Source organism: Macrobrachium rosenbergii, chromosome 56 (genome assembly GCF_040412425.1).
Source record: "Macrobrachium rosenbergii isolate ZJJX-2024 chromosome 56, ASM4041242v1, whole genome shotgun sequence".
Taxonomy (NCBI): domain Eukaryota; kingdom Metazoa; phylum Arthropoda; class Malacostraca; order Decapoda; family Palaemonidae; genus Macrobrachium; species Macrobrachium rosenbergii.
In genome coordinates, this window is record NC_089796.1 from 19,652,125 (window position 1) to 19,679,946 (window position 27,822).

The 27,822-nt window shown below is 36.4% G+C and overlaps 1 protein-coding gene across 8 annotated transcripts in view; it reads right to left on the reverse strand.

The window, feature by feature from the left end:
• Positions 1-10,289: 10,289 nt before the first annotated feature.
• LOC136836086 (vacuolar protein sorting-associated protein 26C) overlaps positions 10,290-27,822 on the reverse strand; it is a 340,756-nt gene continuing 323,223 nt past the window's right edge. For 7 of the 8 annotated variants that reach the window (XM_067100035.1, XM_067100036.1, XM_067100034.1 and 4 more), the window contains 3 exons: positions 27,489-27,585; positions 12,023-12,148; positions 10,290-11,702 (listed from right to left, as the gene is read on the reverse strand). In XM_067100035.1, the coding sequence (XP_066956136.1) occupies positions 11,611-11,702; positions 12,023-12,148; positions 27,489-27,585 (315 nt within the window). In that variant the 3' untranslated portion in view covers positions 10,290-11,610. Of the gene's footprint in view, positions 11,703-12,022; positions 12,149-26,345; positions 26,402-27,488; positions 27,586-27,822 lie in introns of all 8 variants that reach the window. The other variant, XR_010852345.1, reaches the window with a different exon arrangement.

Here is a 27,822-nt window from a genome sequence, read left to right on the forward strand (position 1 = left end):
TCCCATGAACATCATATATTAACGACGAAAAAATAGCTAAATTAATTTCACAACAGAAACATATTTAAGTTATATTTCACTTAAAAACACTTAGTATAATGAAAAATATCCGTGTCCCAAATAAATAAAGTATCCATATTCATTTCGCTAACTAGAAGCAGAAAAGCGCTTTGAACTTAGTTAAATGCAATGAGAAATAAACACTGGGATATCGATTCCCAAAACAAAACATTGATCGCAATTTATAATACAAAAGCAATATGAGAATATACACAATTGGAAACAATGTAGTAAACATAACTTTTAAAAGATCCATGAAAAGATGCACATTCGTTATGTTGATGTTTGTATAATACTGTTAATATGTGAATAGAAGTTCAGTATAATGTAGGCTAGGCTACCAGTTTGTTGATGCAGCACACTGCGCCACCAAGTCGAAAGCGACGGCCGAGTTAAGCATGGCGACCGGGAGAATTGATGCGGAAACGTTGGAAATTACTCAGCCGAAATTTGTGCCGGATTACTCATTGTTCGGACTACTGATTGCCGGATTAGTGATGGTCAACCTGTACCTATTTTTGGTAGCCACTGTGAGTCCTCAAAATCCACTATAATCAATGACAGAATAAACAGCATAGTGAACATGATAGTAACAAATTAAAACAATGTTGGAATATGTAACTCATTATGTCAAAATTACAGACACACATTCTGGTACGTCTTAGAATTGGTCATTCATTTGACCCATGGATACTTGAGAAATTGAGAAACAGCACACATGATCCAGTCCCTATACTGTATGTACAGACTGTGGATAAAACTAAGAGTCAACATTTTTTGTGTGAAGGTCCAAAATATAATCAACAACACCTCAAGTTCTGGAAACAAAGAGATTTTGTCAGAATCTCCTTCAATTTCAATTAATGCAATTACAAGATTTTTAAAGAGCTGTAATTTAACCCTTTAACGCCGAAGCCCTATTTACAAAAACGTCTCCCGTATGCCGGGCATTCGGTGAGATTAACACGAGAAGTGGAAAAAGTTTTTCAAAAATCACAACATGCTTAGTTTTTAAGATTAACAGTTCATTTTGGCTCATTTTTTTGGTCATTGCCTGCAAGTTTAGTATGCAACCATCAGAAATGAAAAAAATATCATTATCATATATAAATATTGGAATATATGACAGCGGAAAAAAAACTCATATATAATTGTATACAAATCGCTGTAAACAAAACAGTTAAAGCTAATGAGGTTAATTTCTTTTTAGTTGTATTGTACACTAAATTGTGATGATTTTGGTATATAACAAATTTTAAAACGATCAAAGCAACACAGAAAATATTATCGCAAAATGATGCATGAATTAAATAGAGGACGTAAAAAATGTTTTTTTAAAATTCCATAAATCGAAATATTGTGCTAGAGACTTCCCGTTTGTTGAAAAATGAAGCTAATTGATTGAATATTACTGGAACTGTAAGTGTTTTAGCTTACCATTGCATTTTACCATTTTGGTCGAGTTGAAGTTGACCGAAAGTCGAATTTTTCTATTTATCGTGATTTATATGAAAATATTTCCAAAACTGATGAAAGCTACAACCATGAGTTATTTTTAGTTGTATTTTACATGAAATTGCACACATTTTCATATATAAAACTTTATGTAACGACTAATATAAAACAGGTGCAAATATTACGACAACGAGACGAAAAAAAATTTTGGAATTGTTAGGAAATTACAGCGCAGATGTGGAAAATGTTTTTTTAAATTCACCATAAATAAATATTGTGCTAGAGACTTCAATTTATTGCAAAAATGAAGTTAAATGATTGAATATTACTAGAATTTAGAGTTTTAGCTTACCATTGCGTTTTTACCATTTGATCGAGCTAAAGTTGACCGAAGGTTGATTGCAGTTATCGTGATTTATGTAAAAATATTCCAAAACTGATAAAAGCTAAAACCATGAGCTATTTTCCATTGTATTCTACATGAAATTGCGCACATTTTCATATAAAACTTTATGTAACGACTAATATAAAACAGTGCAAACATTCATTCGACAACGTGGTGAAAGAGAATTTCTGGCGGGGCGTAAGGAAAAAGTTTTTTTCAAAAATTCACCATAAATCGAAATATTGTGCTAGAACTTCAATTGGATTTTGCAAAATGAGTAAATGATTGAATATTACTAGAATGTAAGTTTTAGCTTACAATTGCGTTTTTTACCATTTCAGTCAGTCAAATTTGACGAGGGTTGAAATTTTGGCAGTTATCGTGGTTTTATGAAAATATTTCCAAACTGATAAAGATACAACCATGGGTTGTATTTTGCTGTATTGTAAATGAAATTGCACCACATTTTCATATATAAAACTTTATGTAACGGCTAATATAGAACATTACAAATTGCGACAAAATGACAGAAAGAATTTATAGAATTTTCGGCTGAGTTACGCCATGCGTAAGAAAAAGTTTTTCAAAAATTCACCATAAATCAGAAATATTGTGCTAGAGACTTCCAATTTGTTGCCAAATGAAGGTACATGATTGAATATTACTAGAATGTAAGAGTTTTAGCACAATTGCGTTTTCGACCATTTCAGGTCGAGTCAGTTGACGAAGGTTGAAATTTTTGTAAGTCGGCGTGCGGGCGTCCACTCCAGGCGCAACAGACAATTTTTAGTCGACGTATGATGATACGTCCAGTAGGCGTTTAAGGGTTAATAAATAAAGTCTAAACCTCATCATTTATAAAGACAAATCATGTGAAAGCTAAATAAGTTAGCTCAGTCATTAGGTTACACTACTACTGCATTATTATTTATCGCTATCTTCAATTTCACTTCTACTCTCACTTCTCCTTCTGATTGTTTGAGGACAATAGTCTGCTGTTAAGATGTTTTGGAGGGAAAGGGAGATTGTCAAAGGCCTTCAGCCAGTACTGCGTCTTTAGTCATGGTCCTTTGATTTTCATAATTTGCCAACTTGGCCCTTATCATGTGCATATTTATGATATTTATGCTTGATGTCTGTTAAAAGTAATTCAATAAACTGATTCTTTGTTCATCCCCTATTCTGCTTTATGTCTTCCTTTTATTTCATAATCCTGCATTTATCCAATATTTCGTTTTAACCCTTTCGCTGTGTGGGACTGATCTCAGTCATCAAAAGGTCTTGTTCATGATGTGGGAATGGTCTCCTAAGTCATACTTCTTTTGGTTCTGGCTAGGTAGCTCATAATAGATAACATATTTCTCTCATCATTTTAAGGAGCTTTTGTCTATGTTCTAGCAATAAATGGCAACATTTGCTTTCCCACTTACAAGATAATCCCAGGACAAGGAGTAGACCTTCAGTAACCATCAAAATGCTATAGAGGAAGGAGGTTTCTCTTGATGAAGTCATAATACAGAGGCTTTTATTCGCAAATGACAATGATGGTAGTAGGCCTACCAGAACTATCAGATAGTTCTAATAGTGATTCTTAACAGTTTTAAAGGTAATTTTTTTAATTAGAAAATTTAACTGATTACGTAAAAATCTAAAATCACAAAATAGTATCACACTACCGGTTAAAATCATGTATCACATTTTTAACGTGTCTTTCATTAAGATGATCAATACTTAATGTATTTTGCATCACATCTTTTTAAGGTTCACAATTAATCAGCAAGAAAAAATTTTACAACAGTACTATTTTTCTTTAGGTAAACTAGATCACTTGAGCTTCAAACAAAGCTCAGTAAAGCACTAATGTAAGTTTTCAATGAAAAAAAAAAAAAAAAGTTTCTTATCATGTTTTTCCACATATGCAAACTGGATTGAACCATGAAACATCACCTCTGGACTAAGTTTTTTCTTTGCCAATATTATACTTTACAAGCAGAAATGTACGTACTAGTTCACTAGTGATCCCTTACATTTAGGAAGTTAATACTACTGTACTTTATATTTTTAAACAAGCTTTTCATGAACCCAGTAATCATAATACAGTATATGCCTGCATCACAATTCCACAATGTTCCTAAGTTCACCATGTGCCTTGGGGATCCTCAGGTGTGTCTTGGCCAATAAACTCACTTTTATTTAAGACTAAGAGAGAGCAAGACTTGTTGGGGTAGGAAGGGGGACTCAAATAATGGGTTTGAAAAATCTGATTTGTGTCACAAAAATGGTTTGTTTCATTCAATACATAAAAACCTAACTGCTATTAAAGAGGAAGGCTGAGGTGCTGAATATCGCTTTGGATTTTCACGGGTCAGAAGGATCTAGTAGGGAGCTAGAGGAATGTATGAGTCAGGAATCGAGTATAATAATTCATAGGTCGTAAGTTGTGTGTACTATTATTTTTAAGTAGTTTAACCAGAGTTTATTTATTTAGCTATCACAGGCTGGCCAGAAGGATCTGTTTTTGTTATGATTTTAGTTTAGATTTTATTGATTAAAGTATAGCTCTAGGGATTTTATAACTGGGTATATAAAAATGGAGAATCTGACAATTTCTTTAGCTGTTTTGTTTCTGAAGTTTGACATTCATTGCCAACTGTATACTGGGCATTAAAAAAAAATTTTTTTTTTAACTATAATGTTACTCTAGTCTTTGCATATAAGAACTGGCTCAAGTGGGCTATTCATCAAATTCTAAGACAAGTACGTCAGTCCTGATATGAAGAACTCCATATTCAAACACTGGGCTTAATCTGTTTTAATTTGTTATTCCATATATTCTGGTATTAATAAATTATAATGGGTTTTAGAGATATATAATTGTTAACAGGGATATCTACATGTGGTCATGTCATATTGCTTGCAGTGTTGGTTGCTTGAATGCCTACATGGGCAGGAATCCAACATATTTCTACATTTATACCATCTTCATGCAATTTGTGAATTGAAAATTTAACTTGCTGTATAAGGGTATTTTTGTTTTAAATTTTAAAGTTTCAAACATTTCTAGGGTTGCTAAAAATTACATATTTCTGCAATGCTATATTATTTATGTTACATAAAACCCATGCTGCATAGAGCAAGAAATTTGTCTTGGATAAGAAATTATACTTATAATCAATATAAAATATAGAAGCCCATTAAATCCATAAGTCTGCACCTTTGACAGTGCCATGAAAGATGAGAATTAATTAAGATGAAGTGGAAGACAGTGAATCCCAACTTTCTCCTGCACATGCAATCCTACAGGTCCCAATGAATACAAGTCAAACCATTTACACAGAAAACTCATACATAGGTAGACTGACATGCAAAATACAAGACCACTTTGATTTGATTAAAAGATGACTGAAGTTGACTCACACTCTTACAAGTTCAACTTCATCCGGCATTAACATGGGCTCTCAAAACTTACTGCCGCAGAAAGTAAGTGATTGTTCTTCATTACTATTTCCTTTGGCCAGTAGACATGAACAATTTGGTCCAATGCAGGTTAGAGGCTGACAGCCCTGCTGGGCAAAGGAAGAGGTCATAATCATTGGTTGAGATGAAAGATGATATGGGCAGTCCCCGCTTAACGGCGGGCTCAGTTAACAGTGACCCGGTTTTATGGCACTTGTCTAGCGCTGAAAATTGGCAATTTTCGGCGCCAAAAATCACCGATTTCCGCTTATTGGCGCCGATACATACCTAACAGAGGCGCCAATAACCAAAAATCAGCACTTTTTGGCGCCAATAACCCCCGAAAATTGCTGAAAAAGCGCCAAAAATTGCCGATTTTCGGTTATCATCACACCCTCAGAAACGGAACCCCGCCGATAACCGGGGACTGCCTGTATAGGTATGGAGAAGGGTGCTGAGCTATGGTCCTGGCTACTAGTCATTTGGTTGTCATTACAGCACACATATGCAAAGACCCTACTGAGGACTGACCTCTGTTACAAGTGACCTTCCCTGACAAAACTTGAATCTTGCAGACTTGTCTTAATGATGCAAATGATAGTGTGAGATCCAGTTTCAAACGACTAGAACAAGTGAGATTCCAATTAGGTTTGAATGATCAATGGGGAATCTCTCTCAAAATGTTGGATAGGCATCTCCAACTTTACTGAAGAATCCACCTTGTCCAAAAAGTTGAAAAACTTGTGCCAAGCTAATCCTGATGAATGAAACATACAATGTAAGTCTTGGTAAAAAACTGACCACCACAGGTAAAGTAAAACTGACTGAATCAATGCCCTTTTCACTACACCAATTACAGGACTATTTCCATTAAGCCTGGTAGTAGTACAGTACATTTCTGCAGGGCTTTGCAATGGTTTGGCTGAATTTTCCAAAATCGCTCTGTCTCCCTGGCATTTTTGGATAACCTCCAAGCATAAGACAGAGTTTTCTTCCAAACTAGAAAACTCCAGGGACTGTCCACCATCATGGATAATAACAAACCACTCATGCTGTGGCCATAAAGGAACTATCAGTATCTTATAAGAGGTACAGAGCCAAAGGGAAAAAAGTACAGAACTCGAGGTTGTCCAAGAATGAAGTATCCCATCTATCCTCTATGATGCTGGATCCAGCAAGGCTGGGCAGTACATCAGTAGCTTGTGGTTCAAGTTCAATGTAATTGGTCCACCAACAGCATACCTGACAGATGCCAAAGAGCTTTGCAGATCTCAGAAGTTCTAAGACCATTATGACATGAGAATTTGGTCTACTCTAAACAGACCATCAACTACCTTGTTGCATCTCCCTGGGACAAAATCTAACACTGTACTGACCTCATTTACCTCTTCTCATATGGAGATCTTGACCGGTACATAGTTTCTGAAAGAGTGGCATCTTGACTGGTAATTATGCCACCTTCACTAAGTTGTCAGTCACCCCACCTACAGTTCTTCATACCAAGTGCTGAGTGACTACTTGGAAGATCCTGTGGCTTGATGATCCAAAAGGAACATGCCCCACGCTTGACTTGAATTGTCTGTAAACATCAGTACCTAAAGAATAAGAGGGACAATGGATTCCTGTTAGAAGGTGATCAAAGTCCTCACCATTAATGTTCCTCCATTGCATCTTCTGAGGCTACAACTGTAATTGTCTAATTGTCTAGTAGAGTTGCCACTGACATGCACCTTACAAATTGGAATGCCATAACTTGGTTGGAAGAGCACGGACAATATCCTGAGTCTGTTCTCTACTAGGCAAACAAAGTCCTCTTTGGTACTGATGACCATACAACAGGGTCAAATGTACCTTAATTCTTTCATTTTCCTGCCATCACTGAATTATTTCCATTCTTATCCCCTGTCTGATACCATGCTACCACTAGTGATAAAGTTCCAGTGAAGATTTGCAGAGTTGTGCCAGGCTGAAGAACATTCATGGCCACAAATGTGATCACAGTTTTGATGTGTGAAAGAATTCTGGCCAGATTTTTTCCTGTGAAAGGAAGCAAACTCTAAACATGACCTGAGAGAGGAGCTTTGGTCCTTGATCCTAAATAATTCCTTGGCAGGCCAGTAAAGAACCTAAGCATGCATGGTGAAAGGAACTAGAACTGAGAAGTCAGTTAAGGGCAAACAATTTCTGCTGGGGTCAAGGAACAGAATACAGTACTGTATTTATCAGTAAGCTGCCTCAGCTGAGCCTGCATAAATAAGAACTAGATCTTGAACCTTGCCAAGTACAAGTCCTCACTAGCTGCTGACATAGCCACATGTAGGCTACTCCACTGGTAAGGCGAGTCAAGCAAAGAGCCAGCTAGGAGATCCATCTGCACAGAAGCTGTAAAGCAAACACGACTAAAAGGGGCCATGATCATGGGTTAGGAACGGGAAGAACACACATGTTGTGTAGCAAATCTGTCATCTGAAATGGGTTGAGTTGGTGGCAATGGAGGCTGAGCTAGCCTCGTAGTCAAGGAGCACATAGAGTTTGAAGAATGAGACAGGACATCATCTGATAGTTGCCATTCTTTTACTACCAGCAATAACAACAATCTAAAGAATAAGTCTGAAGCAGGACTCACTGGGAACTCTTGGGTTGTTTCTTGTATGTCTTCCTCTGGACATAATAGAACCACCAGTTGGGCAACCAGTCATGTCATATCTTGCAGGTGAAAAGCGGAAAATATACCTGGCCACAACAGCTGCCACATCAAGGGAAGACATAAAGGTATGCCAGGCCTTCTCAAGTATGCCGAGGCATGATTAGAATACCACAAATATTACATTACTAACAAAACACAATGAGTGGCAGTGTTAAAGTGCTAATGTGTGTTAATCCCATTAGTATACAGCATATAAGATTTGTCATTACTAATCAAAGCTAAAGTCAGTCTCATGCCATCAAATGGTGTTGGGAACATGTCTTGTAGAGAGACATGCATACTGGGTTGTGGAAATGTGGAGTAATGTAGCCAGCTCCTTTATACTCCACCTCTGACCCCAACTAAGAACCAATACCCACTTACAGCTATGTGAACTGGGTGAGCTGCAAGCATGAATCAAACCTCAGACCTTGCTCAGTTTTCTACAATTGTGCCTTACTGCTCTTCAACTAATCACTAATACTCTGAAAAAGGGACTACAGGTACCTGTAGTGCATACCCATTAAATACTACAGCATTATAGTTTTCCCATACATTCTTGTTGCTTTGGGCAGGGCAAGGGTTGGGAGTGGCGCTGCCATATCAAACGTTCCCATCAATTTGGTTTGTGTTTGAATCCACTGCAGACCTAAAACATGCTAAAATATTCAGTGCTAGATTTTCTTTTCATCATGTTAAGACCCTCCGAAATATTTTACACTGGGTAACAGTTGAAACATTTTTTTTTATTTTTCTTAAAACATGGCACAGACTTTGAGCTACGTCACCAATTCTCTTAAACAATTCCCATCCAAGCTAAGCTGCCCTTGGGGCATGCTGAAGTCAAATTCAGAAGAAACCAAATGGCGAGCATGGGAATAAAAAAATTTAAACTATAAAAGCATGTAGAGAATGAACTGTGAATACTTGTAAAGTATTCACCTGAAGGAAAAATATAAATAGCAATTCTATATTTTGTATGTTTAGGGAAAAAATTAATTAGCATATAACTAAGTGCATAATTTCTCCACGTATGTATATATGTACGTATATCTATCTCTATCTTTATATGTATATATAAAATCAGGTATTGGCTCCAATACATACCTAACAGAGGTGGTGATCTCCGGTTATTGGCGGTGATAAGCGCCGAAAATCGCCAATAACCGGGGACTGCCTGATAGATATAGATACAGATATGGATGGATGGATGGATGGATGGATATATATACACATATACTGTATACACATACATATACATACATATACACATATATATATATATATATGTGTGTGTGTGTATTATAGTGAACCCCCGTATTCGCGGGGGATGCGTCCCACACGCTCCCGCAAATAGCTAAAAATAAAATCCACGAATACTTAAAACCCCTCTAATAACACTTAGAACTGCCCATTTTGATAGTTTAAACACAGAAAAACCCTGTAAAAATGCATATACCTGAGTATTTTAATAGTTTTATCACAAAAAGTGCATTTATTCATGAAAATTATATGAAAATACAGTAACTAGTGAATATTTCTCAGTGAAAAATACTGCGAACGGGCGAATTTTCCGCAAATAATGGCTAGATATGTTCCACAGAGAAACCCGCGAATGCGTGAGTCCGCGAATCATGAGAACGCGAATACGGGGGGTTTACTATATGTATGTATGTATGTGTATATATATATATATATATATATATATATATATATATATATATATATATATATATATATATATATATATATATATATATATATAATGTGTGTGTGTGTCTGTGTTTGTATATGAGTATTCATTTCTATGGAGAGAGAGAAAGAGAGAATGGAAAACATATAAATGGTCTCAAGTTCAGTGTAGAATGAGCTAGCAATCATCTTATTAAGTATCCCCAAAATAAAAAAAGCCCTAGAAGACGCAATGTGAGGAAAAGAAGCACATTCGATGGATTCACAGTCGTGTATTACACTTCTTTTCTTTCTATCTTCCTCAATAATTGCAAATGGAATTCTGAAAATGCTTTGTTCAAAATTGCAATGCTATTTTGCCTTCTTGTTATTAATTTTGTCATTTAAGTAATCTTATAATCCAAAGACCTTAACATATTTACCACAGGTGTATTGGAGAGTAGACCCCAACAAAAACTATTATTGCTCCTAAGGATAAGGATTAAAAAGGAATAAAGAAAGTCACTTCCAACCAAGTACTTTTGGCAGTGAGGGAGGAAATCCTAAAACAACAAGGATTGGAAATAGTATAATAACAATTACTGCATGAAGAAATTTGGCGCAATTACAGAGGAGATAACGTGGCAGATCACTGATACTAAAAAGTCAAATCTAGAAAATAAACATTAAATTTGGTACAACAATGATAAATACAAAAATACCTAATAATGTAATAATACCCCAAAACAAAACTCATGGAAAAAGCAAAACACAATCCATTTACTCTTCTCTACGTTACAGCAAGCAAAAATGGGAAAAAGAGAGTAGTTAGCATGAACAAGGACTCTTCCAAATACTAACTCAGTTCACTTAATTAATGAAACTTTCACTAAAGAAAAAGACAATGAAACCCCTGAAAATACAAATGAGTAATCACTAGCTGATATAAGCAACAATGTCAAAGACTGAATTTTCAGGTTGATGAAAAAAGTTCACTACAATTTTTATCACTTACTGAAAAAATCAAGTGAAAAAATGGCTGACATGAATGCTGATTAGTATGAAAAATGAATTGATCATAAGCGCTGGAATACAGATCCACATCAAAGGAAATATCAAGGGAATGAGGATACGAGATGTTTACAGGTTATTGGCTGAGACACTTCACAGGGCACATGTGTAGTGAGACTTCCTCATCCTTGTCAAGCAAGACTGGTGAATCAATGAAAATTGCAAACTCACAATGTATGCACTACATGAAATGGGTTATCATGAAACAATTCTTAATGCTTACCATCACTTGTAAAAATATACATATAAAGTCTGAGAAAGAAGACAGTACAGTTACTGTACATCATTTCAAACTGAACATAAGTTTAACGTTACCTCATTTGGTATATCAGCACTGTCTTTTTTCTTAGCTAATAATTAGAAGATTATAGTTATTTTGCTGTAAATTAGATGTCTGGACTTCAGTATATCACAACCAGAATACAAAATGTTCTTTGTACCTTTAAGCATACACAGATTATTTTTCATCAATAAACAAAAATACTTGACTAATGAAAGGCAAAACACAGGGAACGATAAGCGTCTAGAGAATCGTATAAGATCACCCTGTATGACACTCATCACTAACTGTAAAGTATAACTAGAGTGGTTTCAGATTAAATATACTATGCAGACTAGTTACCTGTGACAGTCGTTTTGTTAATTATGTTTTATGTCGAGATAATATAGTATTGTGTACACTAATAAATTGTCTTCAGCACTGGAACTGCATCTTAATACAAACTTCTACATTTTTAGGGAATTGTGGAATGTTATGGCTATAAAAATATAATACTTACCATGTCTTCAATATTTACAAAATAATTTCTACCTGGTTATAGTGGCTTCAACCAATTAAATCTCTTGTAAGTTTGATGGGAAAAGTTTCCACAACCAAGTGATCATTGTCAAATATAATCACAATGTTCAACTCAAATTCTGAAAAAAAAAAAAGAAAAAACACTGCAATGAGTTTACCAAAAGCCAGGGCAAAATGATAAATAAATTTTAATGCTGGAGAACAATATACAATTTTGGGAGAATGAAAACTTAGCTATTTGAAAAATAGTAATCCCTAAAAACCAGCACTCCTGTATTTTATATACTAGAGGGAAGGAAGGATGAGCAACTCTACTCTTTTAAATAGTCTGTAATATTATGCTTCTACAAACCATATAAGCTTACACCTTTCAAATAACATTTAGAAAATATTCAATGTATGTCAAACGTCAAATCAATGGAAAACAAATTAAATTTACCAATTTTGAAGTTTGGTGCCGTTGTTGTCACACAAGTGAATAACCGAGGGAATATCATATACACTGGAATGGCAATACCTCTACAAACATCTCCATCTCCAATTTGTATGTTCTGAATCTCGGATGCTGCAATGGAAACAACAAAATGTAAACGAGTCTTCATTGAAAACAACTAGATCATCTAAACACATAAGGTCATCTCAGGTATCCAACTCTTAAAAGCTCGTGAATCGAAAGACACTCATGGAAGTGCAAACCACTTCTACATTTCACATTAAGTGTTAAACAGATCTTAGTACAGTACACCATTTAGGAATTTGAATCACAATGTAGGTATAGGACACCGTAAAACTCTATCAAACAGCCAAGCTCTGAGCACTAGCTGTGGGAAGGGAGTTTACATCACTAAGCTTCCTTACTGTTTGGCAGTCAAAAGTTGAGCAAAGCCAGCCAGCAACATTTACATGAAAACACACTATATCCCTCAAAACCCTCCCCTGCTCCTTCCACACACACAAAAATAAACTTCTCATTGGCTCCACATGGGTCTCAAGAATGGTCTTTGGACATATAAAAAAAATGTGTACACATCTTCGGTTATTAAATTTTTTGTATACTTTCAGTTCACTTCCCAATGACGTGTAAACTGAACTTCTAAAAGTAATTGCAAGAATGTCAGACTATGTGTATGTTTACTATCACTTTCTCTCTTGTGTTATGTATAGTTTGTGTGCATGTTTACTCTGTCTCACTCATGTTGAGTATCATTATTTTAATCCAAATTTTGATAAAGTAAATACCTGTTAATAAAATGTGATTATAATGTAAATGTGTTTATGACTAAATAAATTGCATTGCATATTTACCAATGGTTTGTCCTAGTGATATATGGTAAGTAGCTAAGGATTTCGTAAATTTTTATATGCCTTGCCCAATACACTACAATATTGCTGTTATACCTTTAATAAGCCCTGCACACACACACTCGCACAAGATCTTGATGAAATGCGCATCATACTCATGTATTACAATAACAGAACAAAATGGCAGCGATTCACTCTCAATTTACTGCGTAAAATCAGAAGACAAATGCGCACATATGCTCACATGCAGTTCATATGTATAATACTTTTCATTAAAATATTATTCCTGCATGAGTTGATGAATTTAACTGTTTGCAAGACCCTCCTCTGAAATTGTCATTCATGGTACATACCTAAATAAAACAAGAATTATCATAATAATTGTTATAAAGAAAAAGTGGCTAAATCAACAAAGCTCAGAACATTTCAGCTTAGCTGCTTCCAATAAAACAGGTTTTGACATAGGAAAAACCTATTTTTGATAGTCGCTGTTGAGTCCTCAAGGAGTTAACTTCCATGGTCTACCAAAGGTCCATAGTGACCAAACTCATATCAAAGAATTCTCTTCTAGTTGATCTTTATGGCCAGGTATTGTGTCATAATGATTAACATTATAACACATGATGGAGTATATAATGAACTCAAAGATAAGAGGGCACTTTCCCTTATCTTCAGCAAAGCTGAACCCAGCTTTTCCAGCATCAAAAACCTGCAAGAAAGAGAAGTGACTATTGCACAAGCGCGTCCCCCCTCGTTTACAACAGGGCCGTTAAAGACCAAGGAGCCATTACTCTCTGTTGGTAAATGCGGGATGATCCCTTGCCTAAATCCCATGCTTTTTTGTCAAGAAGTGGGAGGGTTTTGAGGACTCAACAGCGACTACCAAAAATAGGTTTTTCCTAAGTCAAAACCTGTTTTTTGATAACATAGTCACTTGTTTCATCCTCAAGGAGCTTTACAAAGAAACTAACAGGTGATGAAAAAGGCTTAAGCTCTCAATTTTCAATCCCAACACCCCAAGGAAAAAATATTTCTGGTCCGAAGTCAAGCCACAAATTTAAGTCCCATTCTTTATTCCAGATACTCTTCAGGTTTTGGTACCAAGGAACAAGAAACTATACATGAACTTAGGTTTTAGGATGTAGTTCTGCAGTGGCTTACATAATCATGCTGGGTTTGGTTGCAGTAATGTCGCCCTTCCCCCAGCGATAGTTAGCATACTCACCGTCAATAAGACCCCTGGTTTTCTGCTGTTGCACCTAGGGGTTAGGACTAACCATGCCACCTACTGATACACAGTTTAGTCAAATTTGTTCGAGTATGTGGCAATAATTCAACTGATGACCACCGTGTACTTTCGGAGACTTCTTCGAAAGAGACATTTCTGAAGAAGGCCAATGACGTACTTACTTTCCTAATATCATGTGACCTAAGATGTGTGGATTTGCCTTTTTAATGAGAGAAACAGCAATCATTCTCAGCCCTTCTAGGGAGAGTGGTTAGTTTGTGCTAGGGTGTAGCAAAATAGGACCCTCTGGGATATTGGCCGTGACTTCTAGGTAAACCTTAAATGCTTGAACTGGGCATAATATATTGTCTGCTAAATTGAGTTTTCTTATAAGAATAGATTTCCTTTTTTAAAGGATCCTCATTCTTGGCCAGGAATTATGGGCCAAGGGACAATGATAATTGATGGTCAGTTGTTTGCGTGATGCATCGTCCCATTCTAAGAGAGCCCAGTTCACTAACACAAGCTCCTGATACTAATGAAATCAAGAAGATCACCTTTTGCAGCACGTGCGTTGTGGTTGTATTAGGTCCGCTGAATTGAGGGGTTGATAGAAGTCTAAGCACCGTGTTCAGGGACCAAGTAATTGGAATCCTTTTGGGAGCGGGCCTTTGTAGAACAAAAGATTGCAGAAGGGAAGTGACAACTTCTACAATGGAGTCAATCCCGAATCCATAAAGCAAGGGTTCCGTTAATGCAGCCTTGTATACCATGACTGTTGTAACCTCAAGGCGTTTGTCTTCAAAAGGGGTATATAAGAAAAATAAAAAGTGTTTCTATAAAAATCTCAACTGGGCTCTCAGTATGGATATAATCTAACCATATCTTCCATACGGACTGGTATTGCTGGATAGATGATATCCATAATTTTTTCACTAGGTACCTAGCAATGTTTGGCGAGTAATTTTCACAATAGATATTTAAAAAATCCATACATGAAGGTCTCGGCTCAGAGAGGAGGATGCGTAAATGACTTTCTCTCCTACTGTCTGGGACAGAACAGCAGACAATAATGGAATTGATCTTTTCGTCCATTGTTGAAGCAATAGGAACCAATACTTGTTTGGCCAATTTGGGGCTATTAAGTAAGCTTTTCCTTTGAAGGTTAGAAGTTTGCTCAAAACCTTCGAAATCTGGGACCATGGAGGCAAAAGATATTGTCCTCCTCTTGCTTGTTCCAGTCTTTAGGAAGGCAGCTCTTGCTGTTGCTTGACTGTCCAGGTTCGGAGACACATATATTAGGAGTCTGTGATTCTCATACTTGGCGAACAGGTCCACTTCTGGTTGTGGGAGCATGTTGGCTATTGTTTGAAAAGGGTGGTTGTCCAACATCCACTCTATTGAGGCTGTCATTTTCCTTGATAGAGTGTCTGCTGTTACAATGAGACCCCCTGTGAGGTGAATTGCAGACAGGTGCCACTTCCTTGCTTCGGATGGCTAGCGTTATCATATTGAGAGGAAGCGAACGTGACCCTGACCTCTTGATACAGGACATTGTAGTCATGTTGTCTCTCCAGATAACTCTCAATTAATCAATCAATCAATCATGTTGTCTCTCTTTTCTGGAGGTTTGAGTTTTTTGAGAGAAAAAAAGACAGCCATCAGCTCTAGGAAACTGATATAAGAATTCCTCAGAGTAGCTGATCACCTCCCTGCCACCTGACGATCCTCCCAATGTCCTCCCAATCTGTCAACAAGGCATCTGTGTGTATTGTCACTGGTACAGACAGAGGAGTCAGTGAGACCTATTTCGCCAAAGATTCCTTCTGGATCCAAGGCCAAAGTATCTCCCCAACTTTTTTTTAATCTTTTGATCAGGTCGGACTCGCATCTTTTTTGTTGCATGTGATAGCCAGAATTTGTTCACATTTTTTTTTAGTTGCAATCTAAGTATTGGATCTATTAATGATGCAAACTGCAGCAGGCCCATCATACGTTCTAAGTGCCATCTGGAAACTCTGGGCTGTGCAAGGAACCTTTTGAGGACTTGCCTTATTCTGTTTTGAGAATGATGGGGTCTGCTGGGCGTGAGGCAGGATTTTTTCCAATTTATTGTAAAACCTTTTGGCAGTAGTCTGTTGCATATTGCTCTTAGGTTTTTCAAGCGCTCTTTTCTTGTGGGTCCCCAGATCAACCAGTTGTCTAGGTAGGCTATTAGTTGTATTCCTTTTTGTTTGAGTTCTCCAACGAATACCACTGCTAATTTTGTAAAATATTCTTTAGGCAATGTTTAGCCCAAAGGGCATGACTTTGAGTCCGTATGTATCTTTCCCTATCCAGAACCTTAGGAAGGGGCAGAAGGAACAGCAATAGGGACCTGCCAGTATGCATCTTTCAGATCTATGGAAACTGTCCAAGTCCCTTTTGGAATGATTCAACATACTTGGGTAACAGTAGTGATCCGAAACTTTTTGCCAACAATGTGCTTGTTCAATGTTGATTGGTTGAGGATCACTCTTCTTCGGAGGAATCCTTTTTGAGGACAATGAAGAGACATACTTGGTGGCGAATATATGCATGCTTCTCTATGGGCCCCATTAACCCTTAAACGCCTATTGGACGTATCATACGTCGACTAAAATTGTCTGTTGCGTGCGAGTGGACGTACCACGTCGGCTAAAAATTTCAACCTTCGGTCAACTTTGACTTCTAATCGGTAAAATGGTCGAAAACGCAATTGTAAGCTAAAACTCTTACATTCCAGTAATATTCAATCATGTACCTTCATTTTGCAACAAATTGGAAGTCTCTAGCACAATATTTCGATTTATGGTGAATTTTTGAAAAAAACTTTTTTCTTACACACGGGCGGTAACAGCTGAAAATTTCATAAATTCTTTCGTCATTTTGTCGTAGTTTTTGCACTGCTCTATATTAGCCGTTACATAAAGTTTTATATATGAAAAATGTGCGCAATTTCATGTACAATACAGCAAAATACAACCCATGGTTGTAGCGTTTATCAGTTTGGAAATATTTTCATATAAAACCACGATAACTGCCAAAATTTCAACCTTTGGTCAACTTTTGACTCGACCGAAATGGTAAAAAAACGCAATTGTAAGCTAAAACTCTTACATTCTAGTAATATTCAATCATTTACCTTCATTTTGCAACCAATTGGAAGTCTCTAGCACAATATTTCGATTTATGGTGAATTTTGAAAAACTTTTTTCTTACGTCCGCGCCAGAAATTCTTTCAATCACGTTGTCGTAATGTTTGCACTGTTTTATATTAGTCGTTACACCAAAGTTTTATATATGGAAATGTGCGCAATTTCATGTAGAATACAACAGAAAATAACTCATGGTTGTAGCTTTATCAGTTTTGAAATATTTTCATATAAATCACAATAACTGCCAAAACTTCAAGCTTCGTCAACTTTAACTCGACCGAAATGGTAAAAACGCAGTTATAAGCTAAAACTCTTACATTTTAGTAATATTCAATCATGTACCTTCATTTGCAACAAACTGGAAGTCTCTAGCACAATATTTCGATTTATGGTGAATTTCTGAAAAAAACTTTTTCCTTACGCTCGGCGCTGGCTAACTCGCCAAACATCTCAGAAATTCTTTCGTCATGTTGTCGTAATGTTTGCATCGCTTTTTACATTAGTCGTTACATAAACTTTTATATATGAAAATGTGTGCAATTTTCATGTAGAATACAACAGAAAATAGCTCTTAGTTGTAGCTTATCAGTTTTGAAATATTTTCACATAAATAACGATAACTGCCAAAATTTCAACTTCAGTCAACTTTAACTCGACCAAAATGGTAAAAAAACGCAATTGTAGCTAAAACTCTTACATTCTAGTAATATTCAATCGTTTAACTTCATTTTGCAATAAAATTGAAGTCTCTAGCACAATATTTTCGATTTATGGTGAATTTTTAAAAACATTTTCCTTACGTCTGCGGCGTAACTCGGCCGAACATCTCAGAAATTCTTTCGTCTCGTTGTTGTAATATTTGCACCGTTTTATATTAGTCATTGCATAAAGTTTTATATATGAAAATGTGCGCAATTTCATGTACAATACAACAAAAAATAACTTATGGTTGTAGCTTTTATCAGTTTTGAAATATTTTCATATAAATCACGATAAATAGAAAAAATTCGACTTTGTCAACTTTAACTCGACCGAAATGGTTTAAAACTGCAATTGTAAGCTAAAACACTTACAGTCTAGTAATAATCAATCAAGTTAGCTTCATTTTTCAACAAACAGGAAGTCTCTAGCACAATATTTCGATTTATGGAATTTTTGAAAAACATTTTTTTACGTCCGTTCATTAATTCATGCATCATTTTGTGATAATATTTTCTCTGTGTTGCTTTGATCGTTTAAAATTTGTTACATACCAAAATCATCGCAATTTTAGTGTAGATTACAACTAAAAAAATTAACTCATTAGCTTTAACCGTTTGCTTACAGCGCGATTTGTATACAATTATATACGAGTTTTTTTTCGGCTGTCATATATTCCAATATTTATATATGATAATGATATTTTTTTCATTTATGATGGTTGCATACTAAACTTCAGGCAATGAGAAAAAATGAGCCAAAATGAACTCTTAATCTTAAAAACTAAGCATGCTGTGATTTTTGAAAAACTTTTTTCCGTCAGCTAACTCACCGAACGCCGCCGGCATACGGGAGACGTTTTTGTAAATAGGGCTTCGGCGTTAAAGGGTTAACAGGGCCTTTCTGCACATATAAATAATGCTGTCCCCCCACAGGGAAAAAACTTCCATTGTCTGTGAAGTTGTCGAAGCCGAGCCCCGACCATACAATTCCTATTGGTAACTGCCTCTTCCTCTGGCTTCGCCTTTGATAGACATTCCAGGTATTGCTTTTCCTTTTTTCCCCCAATAAGATGGTTTTTGGACCTTGTGAAAAAGGATGTCCTTGCTATTGTTGTCATCCCTTTGTAGGGAATTGTCCCTTCTGACCACCTACCTGTATTTTGAGGAAAACTTTTGGGGGTGACTGAAGGCTTATATGATTTTTGATCAAAGCGAGCCTTTTTTGGGGTTGGTAAAGGGAAATTTTGGATTCTTTGTTTCCTGAATTCTCCTTTCCCCAGAAGAGCGTATACTATACAATTCTGTTGGCAGGCATGCTCGCTGAGTTGAACCACAACAGACTTCTCAAACAGGTCCTTACAGAAAGGGTTAGAATGTAATAATGCAGTGACATTGGAGAGTGATTTGATGAAGCCCTCCAATGCTTCCATTCGCACTTTCATGTGCCATTCTAGGAAGTCACAGAGTGCTTTCCATCAAGTTCTCATAAGACTTTTGGCCTTGACAGCAAAACTGATCCTGAAATCTTCTGGAAGCCTTCTGGTGGCAACTTCCAGCAAGGTGGTAGAGGTTATAAAACTAAGGAGTTGGAGCCTAGTAAAAAATTCTGATGAGGCTGTCCCCTCTGACAGTCTTCTCCTAGGTGTCCCAAACTGCTGCATAGCTATATCTAAAGGGAGCTTTTTCCTTTCAAAACGGAGTTGTAGTGTTACCCATTCCTTGGTGGAATTTCCCGAAACTGGGATGACCGTGGCACATGGTTTTAATTCTGCCATTGTCTCTCTCATTTTTAGTCACTACAAATTCTGAAAACCTGTCTTCACATGATTAATAATTTTGAAGTGAAGGAACAGAAGGCTGGGGCTACTTGGTGAGCAACTTGGGTCTCATTCAAAATGGAGGTAGAGATCCATTTTTCGCTGACCTGGTAAAGGGTGATTTACGTTTGTTAGTGGTTTCCCCATGTCTGGTGAAGATGGTACCAGGTGCCATTCTGTATTAGGGAATGCTGCCCTGTTTCTAAATTCTACATGTACAACTTCAATCATAGTTTTTCCCTCATTAATTACATACTTGCCATCGGGAGAGAAAATGCACATTGAGGCATCTCGCCAAGAATTATCAGTATAATCAGCGGTATCAGGGGTGAGTATTGGAGCCTCTATTATGTTTTGATCTGAAGTTCTGTATTCTGTACTGACCATTTTGTTGCTTCCAGTCAGAATTCTAACATTAGACCTTGTCTGGGCAGCATTTGTATCCACACTCACTTTTCGGTTACAGGATGTAGTACTTTTACATTTTGGGGTGTACATAACCGGCTTACTTTCCTTCTCAGAATCGTGCTTCATGTCCCTTATATAATGCCATCCTGTGGCAAGGGCATCTTTGATGGCACTCAATTTCCTTACAGAACTGATCAAATGCCAGAAACTGTGTATCCCTTTTCGGGAAGCTTTCACAATCTAACTGAGCTTCAGCAACTGAATTGTAACTGCCTGTTAATCAAGAGGCAGAAGTCTTGGGTATGCTACTATACCCCTCAAAAAATGTAGTAATTTCAGTCGGAGTTAAGTGAATCCTAGTACCCCTTTTGGGGGAAAGGTCCTATTCAGCAATGATAGCTGCATGGGGAATAGGATTCCTTCTGGAAGGTTTCTCCCATGGCTAGCCTTCTGGGTTCAGCAGGAGCATTTCAGTGGCAATGTCCACTTCATATTCTTTAGTAAAAATGTCAACCCCATGTAAAGATTCCTCTACTTCCTCCTCGGGGTTAACCTGGGAGGTACTGGGGACTGATGTTACTGGGTTTTGGCCGGAGTTCTGCTGGAAAGATATTATCTCTCCCTTCCTCACCCCTAATGATCCCTAGGACCCATCGAGACAGCTTAAAAGGGGCTGTTTCCTCCTTAAAACTTGCTGCCAGGAGCATACTATAAATCTCGATTTTAGGTAAATTTCTCGAATGCAATTTCTCAAAAGTCAAATTCTCGAACTCAATTGCTCGAAAAATAATTTCTCGAACTATCATTTTCGAATCATATTTTCGAAAACTGATATCTATTTTGTCGAGAAAATTGAATGGAAAAAATTTTCATGTATTTCAAGGAAAAATATATCCTTTTGGTTGACAAACACAAATGTTAAAAATTTATTGTAAATGAAGGAATGAAAAAAAAATACAAAGGTTATAATTTTATTGTATGTATAAAAATATTATAATTCAGAATGAAATACAGTATTAAAATTTAATCAATCAAAATGAAATGTTGTATGCTACACTGTAGATATTCTTCGACAGGCCTCTCTTCATCATAATTTATTACAATGGTTTGTAACCTTTTTGCACAGTCACGATATTTCTTTTTGCACAGGAATACCAACACCTCCCAAATATTGTTCAATTCGTAGCTCCTGTAGACTTTGTTCTCGTTGTAATCCTTGTATAAATTTCCAGATGGATAAATGACAAGCACTTAATTGCTGTTCGAAACCGTAATGCCAGCCCTCGACTGCATTGTTCATCTTGGGCATTTCTTCCTTGACATAATCAAAACAGTTCCATAATTCATGTTTAAAGAAAGGAGCATGTCTACGGTCATTTCTATGCGGCCGCCTGATCCATGTATCTTCAAAAGAGTCAACCACACTTTGAATTTCAACGGGAAAAACTTCATTTTCAATTAAATATTCAAACGTTTCTTCGACCTTGAAAACTGGTACAAATGCTAACGCAGATAACAGGCAAACCTGAATAGCAAATTCAGCATCGGTGTCGTACCCGCATTTGAAGCCATTTTCTTGAATTTTGCGATAAATGGATTTACAAAAATGAAAAAAAACAGCCACGGCATTTTGTCCTTGGAAATTCATGCTCTATAGCTCTACTCATGGCCAATTCAAAGTCTATCATTATTGTGGCTGGCTCAAATGTTGGGATTTTTCTTTTACAATCTGCAGGAATCTTTTTTGTAGGTCTCTTGAGTTTTGTTGGTAATAGTATAAACGTGGGATATGATACTTCCTGAATGCACACCATGTATTGTATACAACTGAAAAATTGAAGGTACTGGTCTTAAAGGTACCATCAGCAACCAGTTTCTGAGCGTGCCTAGTAAATCAAGTTTCTCTGTGTCGAAAAAATCAATATACGATCATTTGTGGGACCCGAGTCATACATAAGAAACAGTTTCTTTGTGAGTTTTGTAAATTCTTCCGGGATGATAAGATCTTGGCAATCGGGCAAAGCAGGGACATCATTTTTCTTAGCTCGATATTGCGATATTCTCTTCATATTTGATGATGATGGGAGTTTCACCCAACAGCCCCACTTACCCCCTTTGAAGCACAAGACACTATATAATGGGGTGTATCCTGACTATTGATTGCATCCTCTCTCACTTTTTCTTGGACTCTGGCAGCTTTGACTTTAGCCCCATCTCCTGCATGATTGTGGTCACTCTCTTTTTCTATATTATCATCGATGGTGATAGCACGAGCAGAACATTTAAATTTCTTGCACATTTCACCTTTCCAATAAATTTTGTTATTTACTCCTTTGTCCTTGATATATAAATATCCATTTAAACAATTCTTCCTTCCTTTTCACTCTCAACATACGCTGTTTTTCCATCTTGATGGGTTGAGACTACTGGAGAAAAATATAACAGGAAAAACTCAATTCAGAATTTTGTAAACAGAATGAGAAGCGTTTAGAATGCTAATGGCCTCTTTATGAATTGGTCTTTAGCGCTTATGGGATACTTTCGATTGTGTTTGAAATTTACGCTTGGAATGCTAATAGCCTCTTTATAAATTGGTCTTTACGCTATGGATACTTTCTGATTGTGTTCAAGAAATTTACTTGTTTGTTTTGAGTAATTGACATTCGAGAAAATGATAGTTCGAGAAATTATTTTTCGGTCAATTGAATTCGAGAAATTTACCTTTGCACAACTGATTTCGAGAAATTTGCCTGACACCATAAATCTCGCCCATATCTGGCGACCAAGCAAATTTTCCTTGTTTTATACAAGGACTATGCTCATGGCAGGTGGTATGGGCCCTGCTGGCAAAAAGTGAACACTTGAACTGAGACTCCTGCCTAATGGCAGCCCTGTAGTGATACAAAATGAGTTTTTATTACAAGCTAGTTAGTATTAATTGTTTTTAAATGAGGGAACACTTCTGTAGTTCCTCATATAGTCTCCATATTACAGGCTAACTTGATTACAAGTGTGTAGCTGTAATACATTTAATTAAATATCTATGTTAACTTCAACCCTCTAAGGTTTGGGTTAGTTTTCATACCTGTGTAGTCCTTTTGTAATGGCTATGTGAAATTTTTCATTCTAATTGTCATGCCGTTCAGACTAACTGCTACGAACTAATTTGCTTAACTAACCCAAGCTACTGTTTTATATGGCTTAGGTTAATCCTTCTAGTGTAATCTACATTAAGGTAAGAATAGAGGATTTCTTAGAAGATTCTCACTTAACCTATTCTAGGCCACTGCCTATGCTAGGCTTATTTAAAACCTAAGGATATAAACTATACAGAAAATAATGCTCTTATAATCTGGTTTTCTGTTTTATGTGGCCGAGACTACCCTTTTATCTCATATTCGGCCATCACTGTTTTAGGCTAATACTAGGATATTCCTTAAAATGGGGTTCCTACTTAATCTGGTTAGGCTACTGCCTGTTCTAGGTTTATATCACCTTTAAGGATATAGGTTACATAAGACCCTACTGGCATGTAGCCTTACAGATATGCTACCAAGTCGTAAAAGAACTAGGTTATTTTATTGAGCCTAGGATGCTGTTTATATATAATCCTAGGCTTATTTGTTCTTCCTAAGGTTAGTACAGGCAGTCCCCGGTTATCGGCGGGGGTTCCGTTCTGACGGCGTAGCAATAACCAAAAAGTGCCAAAAATCACCTATTTTTGATTATCAGCTTCTCTGTTTGATATGTATTGGCACTAATACCCAATTATTAACGGTGATAAGCAGAAATCGGCGATTTTCAGCGCTAAACAAGCACCGTATTACCGGATCGCCAATAACCGAGCCCGCCGATAACCAGGAACTGCCTGTACAGGGTACTGCCTAATCCATATTATTATCAATCACTCTTATATGTATCGGCTATATAAAACCAGAAACTTACAAATGTGTAACCTTATAGTTAGTCTGCTATTTTTTGTCTAACCCAGGTTGTTGTTTATATCCAATCTAGGGTATTTGGTCTATTACATAAAACAGTAACTCACTAATGTGTAATCTTACAGCCAGGCTATAACTTACTCTAATCTAGTCTACTGCCTAATCCGGATTATTTATTTCACACTTAAGGATATGGGTTACATAAAACACAATAACCATAGTAGCCTTAAGGCTAGGTTACCATCTCATCCAGCACAGGTTACTATTTCATCTAGTCCTAGGTTACATGTTGTAGGCTAACAATTTTGTCCAAAAATGGGATGTTTCGTAAAAAGCTATCACTTAACTTAATACTGTATAAGGTAATGCCTAGTCCTGGATTAATTAGATCATGCTTAAATGCACAGGCTTATATACAATAAAGGGAAAAAATTATACTAATACGTAGCCTTATTGTTAGGCTATCGATTTATTTTGCCCAGGTATTGTTATTATCTGATCCTAGGGTCCTTGGTCTAAGCTAGGCCACTTAAGGATGCGTGATCCTAGGACATAGGGTACAGACAACATCCACTATTAATCTAGTCTAAATCATTCTCGCTTACTGACTAGATTATTGCAGACATCATATAATCTGAAAGGATTTTCTATATTAATGATAAGTTGTGGAACATTTCTTTTAGTTACAACATTTAGTTAGAATTTAAAACAATTTTCACTTTACGAAACTAGCAATTAACGAGCCCGGTTACGACTTTCACACACAACTTATCATTTCCAAAAGTTTAAAACTAAAACTTTTAACTGGAACTTAATATTAAGCACTTATCTTGCTATTTTTTTGTTTCCATGAACCTCAATAATGAAACTGGAGAAAAAAGTAGAATTTTTTCAGAGCACTAGTAACGACGTAAACTGTTCGGTACAGAACAACAGAGAGTAAATAGCTCCTTGGTCTTTACTGGCCCGGTTGTAAACAAGAGGGCGGACGCGCACACGCAATAGTCACTTCTCTGTCACTTCCCACCTTGCAGGTTTTTGACGTTGGAAAAACTGGGTTCAGCTTCGCTGAAGATAAGGGAAAGTGCCCTCTACCTTTGAGTCCATTATATACTCCACCACGTATTACAATGTTAACCATTACGACACAATACCTGGCCAAAAAGACCAACTAGAAGAGAATTCTTTTATATTAGTTTGGTCACCATGGAGCTCTAGTAGACCACAGAGGGTAACTCCTTAAGGACAAAACAAGCGACTATGCTATAAAAAATGTAACCTTTGAAAGACAGTGTACATATTTCATACTCCTAGTGTAACGTATTTCATTCTACAACATTCCTCTTTTAAAAAAGCCATAGACATGAAAGTCATCAATATCTATGATCCTTGAAAAAGTTCATATCTGATTTTTGTTATGTACTATTGTAACACTTTATGTTCTAACATATTTTTCTGCACAATAAACTAACATTTTATTATATAAAATTTCCATGTAACACTGAAATGGAAAATATTTTGCGTAAGTCAGAGTCAGTCAAAAGTCATTACAATTTAAAGTACCTCAATTGATTTTACATTGTCACTTTTGTATTTGTTTTGCAGTTCCACTGTTTATGCTTAAGAATACATTCCTTTTTTATATATACACTGGCATTTGTATCAAGAATTATACTTTATAGCACTTGTATGTACATATGTTCATTGTTATTTGAGAACTGCAGTAAAGCAATGTAAGCTGAAAACCCTTTCTTCTAGAAAAGTAACAAAATGTTTGTATGGATGCGTAGTCAGCAAATTTGCCTTGACACTCATGTAAAAAATTAAGTACCTTTATAAGGGATATGAATGAAAGAGTTAATCTTCAAATACGTGAGCATACTATTAAAAATAAACTTGGCAATAGTTTGATTACTGATTTATTCATATAAAACAGGAAATGCATAACAGCAAAAACTCAGCTGCAATAGACTAACTCGCAATGACTTATGCTAGACATAAAAGTTCACATCTTGATTTGAAGTGCAGGCTATTTGCAAAGCAAACACACACTAAATGTTCGAGTAGGAGACAGGTACAGAGTACAGCATGATGGGTCAGTTTCCCTGCAAATAAAGCCACCTTACAAAGTTAAACAGGAAAATATTGGCTGCATTTGTTTCAGCATCTGTTATGCCTAGCACACTTACCAGATTATTCCATTAAATATGAAGTACGATTTTCATTTTTCCAGACTCAGACATACCTGATAAGTAATGAAATCCAATAAGTTAACAGTTTGTTAAGCTCATGAGCCAGTGTACAGCATATATTTGCTCACTGTTGTATAAAATAAATAGTTCATTTTGTTTTTATTCATCTTAAAAACTAGCATACATAAACCTTAGCACAAATGCAATGTGCACCTTTATTTCTGTTTCTCTGCCAAACTAAACCAACTGGAAACATCATTTTAATGTACCAGTGTAATTCTTGATCTGTTGCACAATACATAAAAAATGTAAGTACTTTGTATGTTTTCTTAACTCTCACCCCATCCAGGTTGCAGTAATTCATATTAATATTCTCTCTCTCTCTCAAGCCATGTTTTTGTCTTTTCTTCCACCATTACCTAATCATAATTAGGAATATATTTTTACCTGATTAGCATTCCACTTTCATGTCATAATATGCAGCCTCCTTAGGAGAGGTTAAGCAAATGAAAACTAATTTAAAAAGCAATTTTCAATTACTATGATAGAGTCTGGTGAAAGTCTAGCTAGGTGGAGACATCTCATTTGATGTACTTGTTGCCTCAAGGAGTCAAGGATCCTCTGGTTACAAAGGGAACAAGGGGGGAAGATGGTAACTTGAAGTTCCCATGCTAAATGCAGATGTATTTTACAGTAGGTGTATTAAAAATAATTGGTAAATAATCACCTGCTCATTTTAAATATCAATAAGGTTCACGGCCAACAAATTTTCCTAAGACTTAAGGGTTGGGGGATAAAGAGTTATTTCCAGTTTTCCTGTTTCGTGAAAGGCTGGCACTCAAATTCCATGTCAATTTCAAGGGACAACTGTGACTGTTTCATACTGAAGCAAATATTTTCTTCAAAACTAAATAAATTTTTTCATATACAAACCCATGACTTATTAGAAAGTTACCTTCCTCCCTGCTTCACCTGATTGCAGCTGGTTCTAATGACAAGGATTCTATGGGCTCTGGATGCATCCTCAAGAGGAATAAAGCGGAATTATTCTTCTGAGAAGTGCCTAGAGATTGCTGCTACAGGAGACCAGACTATTCAAAAGCAATGAGTTTATGAGTAAATAATCTGCACTATATTTACCTTCCCTTGAGTTCATTTCGGCCGACCCACAAGTTTCAACCCTTACAAGTTGGAGTTCTATACTGCTTATTCCTCTTTCACACTCGCATACAGTAAGCTGTAAGATTCAAAGAAAATATTGTACTGTACTGTAAGTGAAATGGAATCTTTCACCACTGAATGAGGGAGAATTTACAACTGTTAAACCTGACTGAAATATACTACACTGTACAGTACACAGGTGCATAGAAAACATAGAAAAGAGGCATTTACGGGAATTCAAGTGTAAATTATGCAAGACAAAAGAGAGAGGAGAGAAATCATTTTGTGTCTAATGCTATAAATAGGAAAGCTG